This window comes from Rhinoraja longicauda, chromosome 11, assembly GCF_053455715.1.
Source record: "Rhinoraja longicauda isolate Sanriku21f chromosome 11, sRhiLon1.1, whole genome shotgun sequence".
NCBI lineage: Eukaryota > Metazoa > Chordata > Chondrichthyes > Rajiformes > Arhynchobatidae > Rhinoraja > Rhinoraja longicauda.
This window is the reverse complement of record NC_135963.1, coordinates 25,788,711-25,804,410: the sequence shown is the minus strand read 5'-3', so window position 1 is coordinate 25,804,410 and position 15,700 is coordinate 25,788,711. Positions and strand designations below refer to the sequence as shown.

The window sequence follows — 15,700 nt, the reverse complement described above, 5'->3', positions numbered from 1 at the left end:
ATATGTGGGGGCCATTGGTCAATGCGGACTCAGTGGGCTGAAGGGCCTGTCTCCGCACTGTATCTCTAAAGTTGCACCCAAATTACTCTAAATATCAGGGTGATTATCGGTGGCATTATTGAACATCTTTTAACATTTAGAGAGGCTGCAGCAATATCCTGAGTTTTGCTGGCAATGCCGTCTGTTCTGTGCAGTACTGCTGGCATTTTCCTCAATAAGTACCATCAAGTTGGGTATTTTCACAAGGTTGTGTGAATGTTGAATTCCTGAACTTCCAGACATCTGTTTACCAGGGAATCTCTGACTGTGTTATGACACTGGAGCCCAGCAACTGAGTGGGAATTGATAGCAATTCTACAGCATTTTAAATTTAGGTTTATTATTGTCACTTGTCGAGACAGAGTGAAAAGCCTTGGTTTCTATCCTTTCCAAACAGATCGGGTAGCATGCAAAACAAACCTTTTATGGTGGAGTATCTGTTTGCACAAACTGTGCTAGATTGGATCTGGTATTAGAATGCTGTTTATATTAATTTGAATTGATAGGAATGGCTGCACAGGGCGTGGGTAGGTTTTGGTTAATCTACAATCTTTAACATTTTAAAATGAATTTACATGTTTGTAGTTGGTGTTTGTGTATACATCCTGTTTTGCTATTTCATTCCATTTCTAAAATTATATTAGCTTGATTAATTTTAAGAATTTAAAAATGATTTTGATGTTTCTGAATGATGGGTACATTCATAGCATCTTGATGTGTTTGAAAGCTGACTAATAGGGCTGTGGTTTATAGTCATGGGCTGGCTGTAGGCTGTTTCGTGGATACGTTAATTTTTTTCCCATTCCACTTCAGTCCGAGCCCACCCCACGTGAGGGGTCTTTAATACTAAATGTCCTCCTGCTGCACAGGGCTGCACCAAAGAGGATACAGTCACCTTTGTTTTACAAGCCGCTCAGGGGAGGTCCACAATATATGTCAGACTCACTCAGATCGGTGGAGCTTCCAACCCAGTGGCATGATTATTGATTTCTCTAACTTCAAGTAACCCTTGCATTCCCTCTCTCCCCGTCCCTCTCCCACCCTTGTCCTTTTGCTAATATTACTGTATGTATTCCATTGTTATCTCCTCTTCGCCAGCCAACAATGGACCATTGTGAGCTCCACATTTCCTGAGTCATCTGTAATTTTAAAAAATGAGAATTTCCATACATACTTACACTTAAATTAAAGGAATATCACAGGCTAAATAAGATTTTTTTCAATATTTGCATTTTAAACACGCCATTTAAAATATGCAAATCTCCATGGGTCCTTGGTGTAATTAGATTGGAAACACATTGCATTTTAAAAAATGCTCCAAAAAACAAAAATACTTTAATTCAAAAAAGAAGCTATGAATTTACATCACAAACTGGCATGTTGAAAATGAGGAAGTAACATTGTCAAATGTGAAGAACTTAAGGATAAGTGTGCATGTTAACTTTTGACTATCTTCAAGCTAAGTATCACTTAAATTTAGTCTCACATAAATGTACTGGCTTCTGTCCTGGTGAATTCTTTAACCCTATTTTAAAAAAAAGAATGTTTCCAAAGAATAGAAATATCCAGTGGCAACCTGATGGGTGGATATTAACTTGGGCATGGGGATCATAAGGGATAGGAGTAGAATTAGGCCATTCGGCCCATCAAGTCTAATCTGCAATTCAATCATGGCTGATCTATCTCCCACTCCTAACCCCATTCTCCTGCCTTCTCCCCATAATCTCTGACACCTGTACTAATCAAAAGTCTATCTATCTCTGCCTTAAAAATATCCACTGAAGGGAGAGAAGACAAACTGGATACTTAAAAGTCTGCCCCTCCAGAGCAGGAGATTGTGGAGATTTTAACTTGGGATGAGGGTGCTGCCTGAGGTCAGTGCAAATGGGACTCGGGTAGAATAAGACTTAGATTTCAGAAGGCACTGATGGTAGTAATAGAAAAAGAAAGCATCTCATTTTGCTGCACCCTGCCCTGCCCAACATCATCATCCATTGTGAAGATAGACACAAAAAGCTGGAGTAACTCAGCGGGTCAGACAGAATCTCTGGAGAAAAGGAATTGGTGGTTTCAGATTGAGACCTTTCTTCAGACATCGTGTCAGTTCATGAAGCCAGCGCAGGATTCAACAAAGCAGGTGGAAGCATTACATTGTTATTTAAATGATGGTATATGTTGTCAATCGGACCTGAATGCCATTCTGATTCTCTACATTGCTAACTTTGTAAGTAGAGTATACTATGTTCCAGATGTTCAACTGTTTAGACTTACTCTTCAACGGCCTAAAGCAGAGAGAGGCCTCTTGTCTTGTTTTTATGGCACATCATTTTTGTTGTTTCACTATCTGTTTAAAGATTAAATTGCAGACTACATTATCTCTCTTATAGCATGCTAGGCTAGATCTTAGTTGACCTGTTGAAATCACCCACTCCCACAACAGGAAAATAATTGGCTCCTTGGTTGTGAAATGTCTTTTCTTTTGATTTGTATAAGTAGTTTTTTAATGCAGAACTTATCCAATTTAGGATCATGATTGGCGCAGTGTTACATCTGAAACTGAAACAGAACAAGTTAAAGGCTAGTCACAATTTGGATCTTCTCACTGGCATTGCAAGTGTAGTGTAGAATAAATTTTATGTATAAGAGTATTGGAAATACATTTTAGATGGTTGCTGCTGACTTCACGATATTCAGAATAACAAATTATCATGGGAAATTCTTCCCAAAGTTGGAGATCAAGCTGCAGATGGAAAAGCTTTTTAGGGTTTTAATGAAATGAAGTATCTCGGGTATGTCACAGAGTACAGTGATATCCATTAGGACAGCAAACCAGGAAGAAAAGGCTTTATATTAATATGGTGGAGGAAGGTTAACTGCTGCAGAGCTATTTGGTGTGGGAGGCTTCAAGGATAAGCAGTGGAGAGGAGAAATGAGGGTGGAGGAACAATAAGGAAATGGACAAGGATTAATGTAGAAAGTGGGGTAACTGGAATGTAGATAAAAATAGCTTATGTTGTATGTGTGTTGATGTGAAGAATGTTAGAAATAGGGTTGGAATGGCTTTATAATATTATGGCTATAGCACACAACTGACTTCAAATTGGACACAAGTGGAAGCAAATCATTTCTGCTTGCAAATAAACCAGGGAGAGTTGAAGTTTAAAAAAAGAAAGATAAAGGAGCCAAAAGTGTGCGGGATTCATCGTGGCCTTGGTCAAGACAGCATGAATCAATGTGCAGGAAGGAACTGCAGATGCGGGTTTAAACCGAAGATAGACACAAAAAGCTGGAGTAACTCAGCGGGACGGGCAGCATCTCTGGAGAAAAGGAATGAGTGACGTTTCGGGTCGAGGCCCTTCTTCAGATCTGATCTGATCTGATCTGATGAAGAATCTCGACCCGAAACGCCACCCTTCTCTCCAGAGATGCTACCTGTCCCGCTGTTACTCCAGCTTTTTGTGTCCATCTACAGCACGAATCAATCACAGACTCAATCAAGACGGAATGTTAGGAAATAACTACAGATGTGGCCCCTGACATCAGTCTGAAGAAGGGACTCGACCCGAAACGTCCCCCATCCCTTCTCTCCTGAGATGCTACCTGTTGCGCTGAGTTACTCCAGCACTTTGTGCCTACCCTCAAGCAGGACGGTCTCTGCCTTCAGATCCACTGGGCGATGCTTTTACCCCAGTCGGCCAACTGTGTGGGCTGTGCCTCAGGCACTTTGTCTCTTAACCAGAGACGTAAAACTAGAGCATCTAGTTTGCATTTTCACTCTATTCTGTTCACTGGCATCAGGGCGATAGGTTGAACTGCCTCCCGGATGTTTACAAAAGATTCAGTGGCTCTAATTTGAGGAAGGACCTGACGAAGGTTCTTCCTGACCTGGGAACATACCGAAGTTTATTCTCCAACCAACATTATATGATCGTTAGTGGGCATTTGTTGTGTGCCAAATGACCGGCGATTCCTAATCGGCAATCATAACATGGGGACTACTCTAGTGGCAAAGAGGTCTGAGATATGGTGCAGGGCATTTTCGGAGTCTGACCACTCCGGCTGGAAACATTCACCACTCCAACCCGGTTTCCGCTTCGTTGTTTGCTTCTTTGAATATGAAGGTCCACGAGAAATCTGGATGCAACTTTGTGATGAGGAAGGGGGGGACCTGAGCCTTAAAAATAGTGAGGGAGACGCCCCTGATTGGAGATCCAGAGACTGTTGCCGAGTATCCTCTCTCCCGCCCCACACATTCACACACACAGCTGGTTTATCGCCCAGTGTAAGCTCATCCGGAGCTCTGGCTGCGACTAATCCATGGGAGGCAGGCTCAGCGTTAGACAGCACTCATTCTCCGTCTGCACAGACTGCAGTGTGCCGCTCCAGTTTACACCTCCAAACTGTTGCTGCCCTGTCTGGCCACGCTGTGGATATTAGTGCGAGGGTCCAGTACACAGTCCGCCGGTCGGTCTCTGCTCCCTTCCATGGCAGCATGATCGTGTGTAATGGGACCGCGTTCAAAGACTGGATCACTTTCCTCGCTCGCCTTTTACCCGTCGTGAACACCACCGCCAACCTGGTGCAAAAGTCGCTGGAGGCAACGACATCGGCGGCGGCAGCCGTGAACGCCAGCAACTCCACGGGTGACATGGAGCATCTCCTGCAGTACTCGTTCTCCGACAACGAGTTGCTGAACAAGCAGTACAAGCCGCCGCCTCGGGACGCCATCCCACTGCCCAAGGCTGTGCTCTACCTGTTGATGGCCGCCTTGGTGATGGTGGCTGTGGCTTATGCTATTGTGGGGCACCTCATCAAGGACCTTGCCCATCACTTTGTGGGTGAGTAGCTGACTTCACCATTATGCTATTTGAACGGCTAAAAACAAAACCGCACCTATTTACAGAGCGAATAAAATTGCGACCTTTGCTTACACATGGAAAGTTTATGACAACTTATTCAAATATAACTCTCTCCCCCTCAATTTTTGGAACCCCACCTAAGCGAGCAGAACAGATGATTTTATTTAATGTCATCAGATTTATTTTTGTAGTAACATAGTTTCTGAAATCAGTTTACTTAGAACTAAAAGACGACGAATAACACGAAGATAGCAAGTAAAGGGCAATTTATAGACACATTAACCATGGACCTATTGAAGAAATAACTAAAATAAAGAATTCTTACTTATTTAACATTCTATGAATACATCTATTCTATATTAAAATTGATCTATTCTATTCTAAACTAAAACTTAAGAGCTAGATAGAGCTCTTAAGGATAGCGGAGTCAGGGGGTATGGGGAGAAGGCAGGAGCGGGGTACTGATTGAGAATGATCAGCCATGATCACATTGAATGACGGTGCTGGCTCGAAGGGCCGAATGGCCTCCTCCTGCACCTATTGTCTATTGTCCATTGTCTATAAAACGAATTCGTATTTATTAAGTTATTCAAGGAATCACTTAAATAAATAATTCTTATGTATTTAACTTCCCCCCCCCCCCATAAATAGATCTATTCTCTATTCTATTGTACAATAGCTTGTTATTTTTTAAGCTATTCGAGGAATAACTTAATTAAACAATTTATTTGACGTATTCCTTGAATAGTTGTGTTGTGGGACTGGGGCTTGGTGAGTTCAGTACCAGCACCGGACCTAGGTGGACAAACACTAAGTTACTTCTGCCGCAACGTACCTGCCGAAACGCGCGTTATATTTGATCTTCTGTCTGAGGTCAGCTCCCTCTATTTCATTAACACACCATCGCCGCATAAAAGGCTTGCACAGAATGACACGCGTGCCTGAATAAAATAATGAGAAGTCAGATCTAATTGGAAGCAGATGACGACACATCACAATAAACTCGGGTACACCACTGTCGCTCAATTTCAGTTACAATTAGGCATCCTGCAACAACTGAATTGCAAAATAAAGGGAGAAAACTTATGAAATATGCAATCGAATCCTTAACAAGGAGGCAAGAGGGAGTGTGCTATCTTAACCTCATATATTTGGTCTGTTTATCTGGAATGAAGGCATTGCTAAAGACTTCGGCAAAGGTAACCTTATTAGAAATGTCCCGAGTTACAGAACTGTACAATTCACAAGGAAGGCTTTAGTTCCAACGATTCTTGTTCTCAACGTAACATAGAACACAGAACAGTACAGACACAAAAAGCTGGAGTAACTCAGCGGGGCAGGCCAGTATCTGCAGTTCCTTCCTACACAGAACACTACAGCACAGGAACATGCTCTTCGGTCCATAATGTTTGTGCCGAACATGATGCCAACTCTTATCTACCTGCGCATAATTCATATCCCTACATTCCCTGCTCATACCTATCCAAAAGTATCTTAAATACCACTATCGTATCTAACATGTACAATCCCAGGACACGGTCTAAAAATTCAGGATTGAAATACGGAATGCTGCATTTGTTTTTTGGTATAAGTATTAAAATGTTACGCAATATAGCAACATATTTCAACTCATCTGTAGAGATTTTCTTCCGAGTGAAGGTTAGTATAACTTGGGAAATAAAGTTCTGCTATTATTTTAGTAAAATTGCCATCGTCAGCCAGGCGATACGGAACGATTTTCGCCTGTAGTTTTTTTTTTAACGCAGACGATGTAATTGGATTGCCGGGGTAGGAAACTTGGCAAAGATCAGACGACAATTGGGATTTAGTTTGGAATCATAGTTGACTCCCAAGTAGACGTGGTTAACAACGGAAGTATTTTGTTTTCAAATTGTTTAGATTCGAGAATATATTCATTCAGCGTTATCAGAATTTGCCTAATGTGATTTCAAAGCTCCCAGGAGGCACCTATTCTTAGAAACCCGGGGGCCGACCTAGATTGCCACTAAAAAGTGGAGCAATCGCCATATCAATTCCCGATCCGCAAACTTCCTGTTTATTTCTTAAAAAGGTAAGGGGTTACAGGGAAGGCATTTGCCACAGCATTACAAACATCTTAAATTACCCTGACCATAGATTTACGCGCCAGAAACACGATTTACATTTTTACATTGCTGCACAAAGCTTTGCTTGGTGAAACAAATATCTGCAACCAGTATTTAACCTGTTGTGTTTGTAAAATTCTCATCTCCAGCAAATGATCTGGATGATCAGCCCTTTATCTCGCTCGCACTGCTGCTTTTGGTGCATAGACGGTTTCATTTCACATACAGTGCCATTTCAGCATATTTGTTAAAGTTCTGAAAGGTGAACGATGCCGTGGTGTGAAGGAGATGTCTTTGGAATGTGGATACTTGTGAAGGAGATGTATTTGGAATGTGGATACTTGGGTACGATTGCAAACTAGACACTTCAGCGGAAGCTCAAATAGTTTCCATTGAAGTTGGGCTGGCTTACAGCCCAGCCCAGTCAATGAACATTGACTTCTCTAACTTTAGATAGTTCCTCTGACCCTTTCTTCCCCTCCCCTTCCCAGTTCTCCCACTGTCTTCCTGTCTCCACCTATATCCTTTCTTTGTCTGCCCCCCCCCACATCAGTCTGAAGAACGGTCTCGACCCGAAACGTCACCCATTCCTTCTCTCCAAGATGCTGCCCGACCTGCTGAGTTACTCCAGCATTTTGTGATACCTTCGAAGTTGGGCTGGAATGATTTTTTCCCCCCTTTCACCTGGGACATTTCTTTTTGGCACAAACGTTACTGAGAAATATCTCGAGGATATAATGACCCGTTCAATCCCTACAGCCAACTTCGGTGAACGGAAACAAAATAGCCAACATAATTATTGGAGAATTGAACAAGTAATGGTATGCCAATGATGAACAGAAAATGGCTTAAAATCACTTTCTGTGCAGAATATCTGCAAGAGAGTGGCCTAATTGACTATAGTTTTCCTTGGTTTCCCAATGGGTTTCCATAACAGTTCATGATTCAGTCTATTCTTGAGCAATCATAGTTATTATTGATTGAATGACTAATTACAATAACAACATATGTAAAACATTTGGACAGGTACATTGACAAAAAAGGTTTGGAAGGATATGGACCAAAACGCAGGCAGGTGAGACTTGCATTGATGGGTCAGTCTGAAGAAGGGTCTCAACTCGAAACGTCATCCATTCCTTCTCTCCAGAGATGCTGCCTGTCCCGCTGAGTTACTCCAGCTTTTTGTGCCTATCTAAAAATGGGTAATCTAGGTCAGCACAGGCAGGATGGGCCAAAGGGCCTGTTTCTGTACTTTATGATTGCTTCAGTGACTCAATGCAGCATGGAAACTGCTCCTTTGGTATGCCAAGTCCACACTGGCCATCAATCACCTGTTCACACTACTTCTATGTTATCCCACTTTCTCATCCACTCCCTACAGAGAAGGGGCAATTTGCAGAGGCCATTTAACCTACAAACCCGTACATCTTTGGGATGTAGGCGGAAAGTGGAGCATCTGGAGGAAACACAAGCCATCATGGAGAACATGCAAACACCACAAAGATAGCGCCCAAGGTCAGGATGGAACCCGGGTCTCTGGCGCTGTGAGGCAGCAGCTCTTCTAGCTGCACCATTGTGCAGACAGGGTAATAAAAGCAAACACAATCAATAATTAATCTTATTTATTTTGGAAATAGGACAGATTTTCCTCGCAATCCTTTAGATCTGTATGACTGGGCAGATGGAACCTCCCTACATGAATGCTGCCCTGAAACATCAGCACAGATTATATGCTTAAATCCACACAAAAGACGCTACATCGGATAACCGGTACTTTAAGATAATCAGTATTAAACATCCTAAGCCATTTTGAGAAGGATGTGGTTTCTTGATTCAATAATAATGATAGTTTGAATGGTGTTACCAATAAGAGGTACCAATTGGAGGTTGTGAAATGAAGATGTGAATAGGTACAAACTGCACAGATATGTAAAACATTTAAAACAAGGTATTTTAAGATGTTTCTTACAGGGTATAAGATTAGCTAGATGGAATAAAGAAACAGAAAGTAATTACTGATCACCAACTGGAATATCAATATTTAGGGAAACATCAAATCAAATATTTGCATCCTCCAAACTACAGAAAACAAATAATTTTTTTTTGGAAAAATCATGTTTCCATTCATGCAACCTTACTGATCTCCGTGCTTAAGTCAGAGCATTGTGTTCAGTTTAGGGCACCGTGTTATTGGAAATATGTTGTCAAGTTGGAAAGGGTACAGAGAAGATTTACGAGAATGTTGCCAGGACAAGGATCTGAGCTATAGGGAGAGGTTGAGCAGGCAGGGACTCTATTTCTTGGAATGTATAAAATCATGAGGAGTAGATTGGGTAGACACACAGAGTCTCTTGTCTAGAGTAGGGGAATCGAAAAACAGAGGACATAGGTTTAAGATGAAGGGGGAATGATTTAATAGGAATGTGAGGGGTAACGTTTTCACACAATGGGTGGTGGATGTATGGAATGAGCTGCCAGAGGAGGTAGTTGAGGCTGGGACAATTGCAGTGTTTAAGAACCAATTAGACAGGTATGTGGATGGGACAGGTTTGGAGGGATACGGGTCAAATGCAGGCAGGTGGGACCAGGGTAGATGGGACGTGTTGGCTGGTGTGGGCAGATGTTGGCCAAAGGGCTGTTTCCACACTCTATGACTCTAGGAATGTATGACTCAAGTCATCAGCATCAACCACGTTTGTCATCTTTGCTGTTGTGACTTGGTGGAAAAAAATCATTGGTCTTAGTGGATTTGATCTATATAGCTCCAAAGACCATACTATTTTTTCTTGTGACATTAAAAGAGGCAATTCAGCTATTGAGTATGCTTTCCCATCAAACCCATTCACTCGCTTATTTTCCTGTAATCTACTGAGGGCGCCATGGTGGCACAGCAGTCAAGTTGTTGCCTCACAGTGCCAGAGACACAGGTTCGATCCTGACCACGGGTGCTGTCTGTACAGAGTGTGTGCGTTCTCCCCGTGACCTGCGTGGGTTTTCTCCGGGTGCTCGACTTCCTCCCACACTATAAAGACATACAGGTTTTTAGGTTAATTGGCTTGGTAAAATGTAAAATTGTCCTTAGCTGGTGTTGGTGTGCGGGGATCATTGGCCGGCGTGGACTCGGTGGGTCTGTTTCCACACTCTGTCTCAAAACTACACTAAACTACACTGGTACAATGCCTCATCATGGCCCATTAGGTGGGACACTTTAACTTTGAGAACTTAGTTGTGTCACCTGGAAATTGCCCTCAAAGCCACACAGTCTGGTGGCTTGGAAATATGTCGCTGGCCCTTCACTGTTGCCGGGTTAAAATTCTGGAACTCCCTCCGTAACGGCATTGTAGGTATGTCAACACCTCAAGGACTGCAGAAGTTAAAGAAGGCACTTTCATCACCACCTTCTCAAGACAAATTAACGGTGAGCAACTTTTAACCTGTGAAAGTCCACAGTGAATAATAACAAAAACAGCAGGAGGTGCTCCCAGTGAATACACTTTCCATAGGATAAACAAATGTTGCTGGTTTTGTCACTGAAGCTTTTATGACCAAGAGGCAGGTCAGTTTTGCATCTTCCTTTCCCCCTTTTTTGAAAAAAGGACCAGAAAGATCGACAGATAATAATAATAATTGCCTGCAAATTATCGGGCCACAGCGCTCTTGTGAAAAGCAGAACATTTAGCAGCTGGTTTTGTGTAATCAGATAACTGGAAAAGTAATCCAATAAACAGGTGCAAGAGCCTACGAAACAGATTGCACCATTAGTTTATTAGTTTGTCTATTTTCTAATGTAAGAAGTGAGATGGGATGGAGGGGTAATTGGAGCAAAAACCAGAAGATGTTGGAAATCTGATACATAAACAGAAAATGCTGGAAGACCTCAGCAGGCCAGGCAGCATTCTATCACTACGTTTCCGAGTCAGGTGCTGAGATGCAAAACTGAGAATTTTTAAAAATCTGAAGAAACGTCACCCATTCCTTCTCTCCTGAGATGCTGCCTGACCCGCTGAGTTACTCCAGCATTTTGTATCTACCTTAGATTTAAACCAGCATCTGCAGGGTTTTTTTTTCCCTACTGAGAGTTTAGTTTCTACTTGTGTGCTCCAGACATACTACTTGCAGCTTTTTTAGTTAAAATCTGCACATTGTCGTGGCCCTTTCTCCTGCATATTTCAAAACGACATGAGAAGTGGAAGGTACTAAACTGACCGGCTCACTGGCAATGGTTTTCAATTTCTGATGTGCCATCACCCACTTTAGACTTTAGAGATACAGCGTGGAAACGGGCCTTCGGCCCACCGAGTCCAAGCGGACCAGGGATCACCCTGTACTCTAGCACTATCCTGCACACACGGGACAATTTATAATTTACAGAAGCCAAATAACCTGCAAACCTGTACATCTTTGGAATGTAGGAGGAAACCGGACCACATGGAGAAAACCCACATGGTCACAGGGAGAATGTACAAACTCCATACAGACAGCATCTGTAGTCAAGATCAAACCCGGGTCTCTGGTCCTGTAAGGCAGCCACTCAACCGCTGCACCACTATAATGTCCTTTTTTTTTGCCTAAACTCACTGAAACATAAAAAACAACATTGGTTTCTCCATGGATGCTGTCTGACCTGCCGAGTTCTTCCACCATTTTCTGTATTTGTATAGAAATGTAGATGGGTCGCTTTGATTGTGACTCTGTACATTTATTTGACGTGTTTAAAATAGGCTTAAAAGTTTATAACCAGTGGGTCTCACCCTAATCTGCAATCTACGTCAGAAAGTGTTTGGTGAAATTCATATTAGTAGTTTGCAATTCTTATGACACATTTTACCCCGTTGTAGAACCAAGTATTGACCATCACACTGCTGAATGAAAGTTGTTTGGACTTTCACAAGAGAAATCATTCAGTGAGCGAAACTTAGAATTCTGGTCATTTATTTCTTCATTTACTTCTTTTATGATCTTGCTGTGTAAAATGGGTAGGAGTTCAAATTTACACGCCACTTGGTTTGCACATAGGGAGATTATATTTCGCCAGTGAATAGATCTGAATCATTGTAAGAAAAATGATTGACTTTAAAAATATGTTCATGGTCCCATACCTCACAGACAGTGATAGCTATTCACATGCACCAAACACAGAACTTACCTGTTCTAAGGGAAATGCAAAACTTAACTCCCTCTCACTCAGCAATGAAGTGAGGTAAGAAATCATAATAGAGGCAAGCAAATTAACAGAAAATAGGAGAGTCAAGAGGCTGAGGAGAAATAAAATCTGAGGAGCGAAGGAAGAAATAAACAAGGCAGGGGAAAGTCAAGAATTGGAGAATTCTAGCAGGAGGGGAGAGAGAGTGCTGGAAGAAGACGATGGCAGAGGCAGAAAAGAGACTTAATTGTTATTCCAGAACGGAGAATGAGTCAACTATCCAAAGAGGTAAAGTGTTTAAGTTGGAGGATTGAAACATAACCAAATAAAAATAAAAAAAATCCATTTTACAGGTTGACAGATATCTGTACGGATTATGATATGAATTAAAAAAAATGTTGTATCATGGTATTGATCCTGGTTCACTGATGGATGCTCTTTTAGTCTGGTTTACACACAGTGCAACTCCCACACATGTAGCCTAATGGATCTCTTAAGTTCTGTGAAATAGTCCCTTATTATTTTTTCTTCATGTAGTGAAATCCAGGTATCTGTTATTCAGTACATTCTCCAGAACAAGGGGCCACAGTTTAAGAATAAGGGGTAGGCCATTTAGAACGGAGATGAGGAAGAACTTTTTCAGTCAGAGAGTGGTGAAGGTGTGGAATTCTCTGCCTCAGAAGGCAGTGGAGGCCAGTTCGTTGGATGCTTTCAAGAGAGAGCTGGATAGAGCTCTTAAGGATAGCGGAGTGAGGGGGTATGGGGAGAAGGCAGGAACGGGGTACTGATTGAGAGTGATCAGCCATGATCACATTGAATGGCAGTACTGGCTCGAAGGGCTGAATGGCCTACTCCTGCACCTATTGTCTATTGTCTATTGTCTACATTCAGTTTTACTGTTTTTTCTGCAACTAATCAGTCCAATTTATCTGTGGCTTCTTATGTAAACAGTTCTATTTCTCTGCAAGAGCCTGTATTTTTTATGTCTCTTTATTCAGTTGTACACACCTGCCCTATACCATGGAATAAAGTGATTCAGTATGTCATCCACTTTTCCCCATAAAATCAGATCAAGCCCATCTATCTAATTAGTTCAATACATTTATTATCCTCTGTGAATTCAGCTCTGCAGATATGTTATTCTAGCAGATTATTGCTGCACATCTGCCATTTTCCCTGTAATTGCAGCCATCATGTGTCATTATTCCTTCTGTTAGCCATGCTACACCGAAATGAAATCAGCATTTGAATGGGGAGATTGATTTAAAAAAACATGCACTGAATAAATGTATAAAAAGAACATTAAAGACACCTTGATTTTACAAATTGTTATTTAAAAGGCTGGATGTTTTTTAAAAAAGAAGCTGTTTTCAGGATTTGGTTGATTTCCTCCCCACATCTGTTTCACATTTATTGAGCTGGAACCTGACATCTGGAAAATGGTCTTTCATTAATCTTCTATTTAAATGATAATTAGACACAGGGGACTGAAGTGATCATATGTCAATTAGATAGTGATTGCTATTTGTAACTACAGTCACATCCGATATTGAAATCATTTTGAAAGGATATCTCCTATTTTGAACAAAATATTCCAATACTACTGTTAGATGAAATGCAGTTCCATTTGTGACACGATAACCTGGGTTTTAGTGTACTTTCATCATCGTAAATGTGTTCTTCTTTTTGCATTCTAAGTTATATCGTGATCTTTTTTGTAGATTGGATATTTGGACCACCTTCAGATGACAGCAGCAATAAAAGTGAAATAAAAAGTATTTCCAGCAGCTTGAATGAAGTAGTCAGCAAGCACCAGGGAGTCGGTGGCAAACCAGATGAACTGGTGATTTTTATAGAAGATAATTTATATGTACCGCAAGCGACATGAAAGTGACAAAGCTTCAGGCTGGGGACACGATGAAATGTGAATGCAAAAGGTTCTTCTTTACTTAATTAAAAACGAATGAGTAGCTGAATACAGCATTTGCTCACAGTCCTTTCTTACATACAGACTAAAGATGAATATGGAAAAGAAGAGAAAAATATTGCCAATTTCTTCTTAGCTTTCCCAAGAGTGGCAATTTGAACGATGATAACCATAACTTTGGAACGATGAACGGTGGACATTGTTTTATATACAAAGATCATTTATTCTGTTTCCCCTTTCCACCCTGCACTTGAGCGCACATGTGTACATATATTAACCTTCATTTTCCTAAAATTCAAGTGGATTAGGTCTATAGATATTTTTGCAGTCTGGTGGTCCTTTAAAGTATCATATTGAGAATTAACTGACCATTGAATGCTATTTAAAGAAAACCAGAAACTAAAATGTTAATGGTGTTTCACAGGGAGATGGAATGTGCTGTACTATTTTTGATTTGCATCATTTTATAGGATATATTTTCAATAATTTGAACTGGCTGAATTAATTTTGAAATGTAAATGATGAGAAGAACTGAAAATGACTTTTTTTAAAAAAGTGTGAATATAAAATATACTATTATTGGATATACTGGACATGTGATTGATCATTCAACTGTCTTTTTAAAATCAATTGTAATTATGCCTTTTCATCGTGTTATATGTTTCTCAAGTCTGTCACTAGATGACAAAAATACTTCACTAAATTGTACACCCACCGTACTGAGAAGTGGAGCTTGCTGTAAGAATGTACCTGTGATATGTAGTAGATGTGAAAAGCATCCATGTAGTGATGAATGTAATATTGTGATTACAAACTCGACTAATTACTTGCTGCCTGTTCCCTTTTGTTGGCCCCTCAGTTAAGGAGATCTGTCATGGAATTGCTTATAAGTGATAAGCAGTTGTTCACATTGATCAGTATTGTGAAATCAGGAGGAAAGGAATGGTGTTTGTCATTTGCTTGGAGAGAAGATGGCCACCAGATTTGGTGGGTCCTGTTGCATCATTTTTCTCTTATTCCAATATGGCTTTCAGTTTATTGGGCATGAAAAAAGTCAAGAAGACATTTGGACTGGACATCTCTGACAACGAACAAACCCGGGAGTAAGACACACTAATAATGATTGACTAAACGTTTTCTGCAGAATAAAGTCAAGTTTGCAATTTACACAGGATAGAAGTTTTAATATCATAAACAATTTGGCAACAATTCAATAGACAATAGACAATAGGTGCAGGAGTAGGCCATTCAGCCCTTCGAGCCAGCACCGCCATTCAATGCGATCATGGCTGATCACTCTCAATCAGTACCCCGTTCCTGCCTTCTCCCCATACCCCCTCACTCCGCTATCCTTAAGAGCTCTATCCAGCTCTCTCTTGAAAGCATCCAACGAACTGGCCTCCACTGCCTTCTGAGGCAGAGAATTCCACACCTTCACCACTCTCTGACTGAAAAAGTTCTTCCTCATCTCCGTTCTAAATGGCCTACCCCTTATTCTTAAACTGTGGCCCCTTGTTCTGGACTCCCCCAACATTGGGAACATGTTTCCTGCCTCTAATGTGTCCAATCCCCTAATTATCTTCCTCTAATCCCCTAATTCATCTGTAATTTTAACATAAAATTTTAA

General features: G+C 41.1%; 1 protein-coding gene across 2 annotated transcripts in view; it reads left to right on the top strand.

Moving 5' to 3' along the window:
- The window catches only part of LOC144598392 (uncharacterized), a 79,407-nt gene extending 64,001 nt beyond the window's left edge, over window positions 1–15,406 (top strand). The window contains exons 1-2 of one of the 2 annotated variants that reach the window (XM_078408515.1): window positions 4,215–4,877; window positions 13,868–15,406. In XM_078408515.1, coding sequence (XP_078264641.1) covers window positions 4,532–4,877; window positions 13,868–14,034 — 513 coding nt within the window. In that variant the 5' untranslated portion in view covers window positions 4,215–4,531 and the 3' untranslated portion in view covers window positions 14,035–15,406. Of the gene's footprint in view, window positions 1–4,214; window positions 4,878–13,867 lie in introns of those variants that run through there. The other variant, XR_013547855.1, reaches the window with a different exon arrangement.
- The last annotated feature ends 294 nt before the right edge of the window (window positions 15,407–15,700 follow it).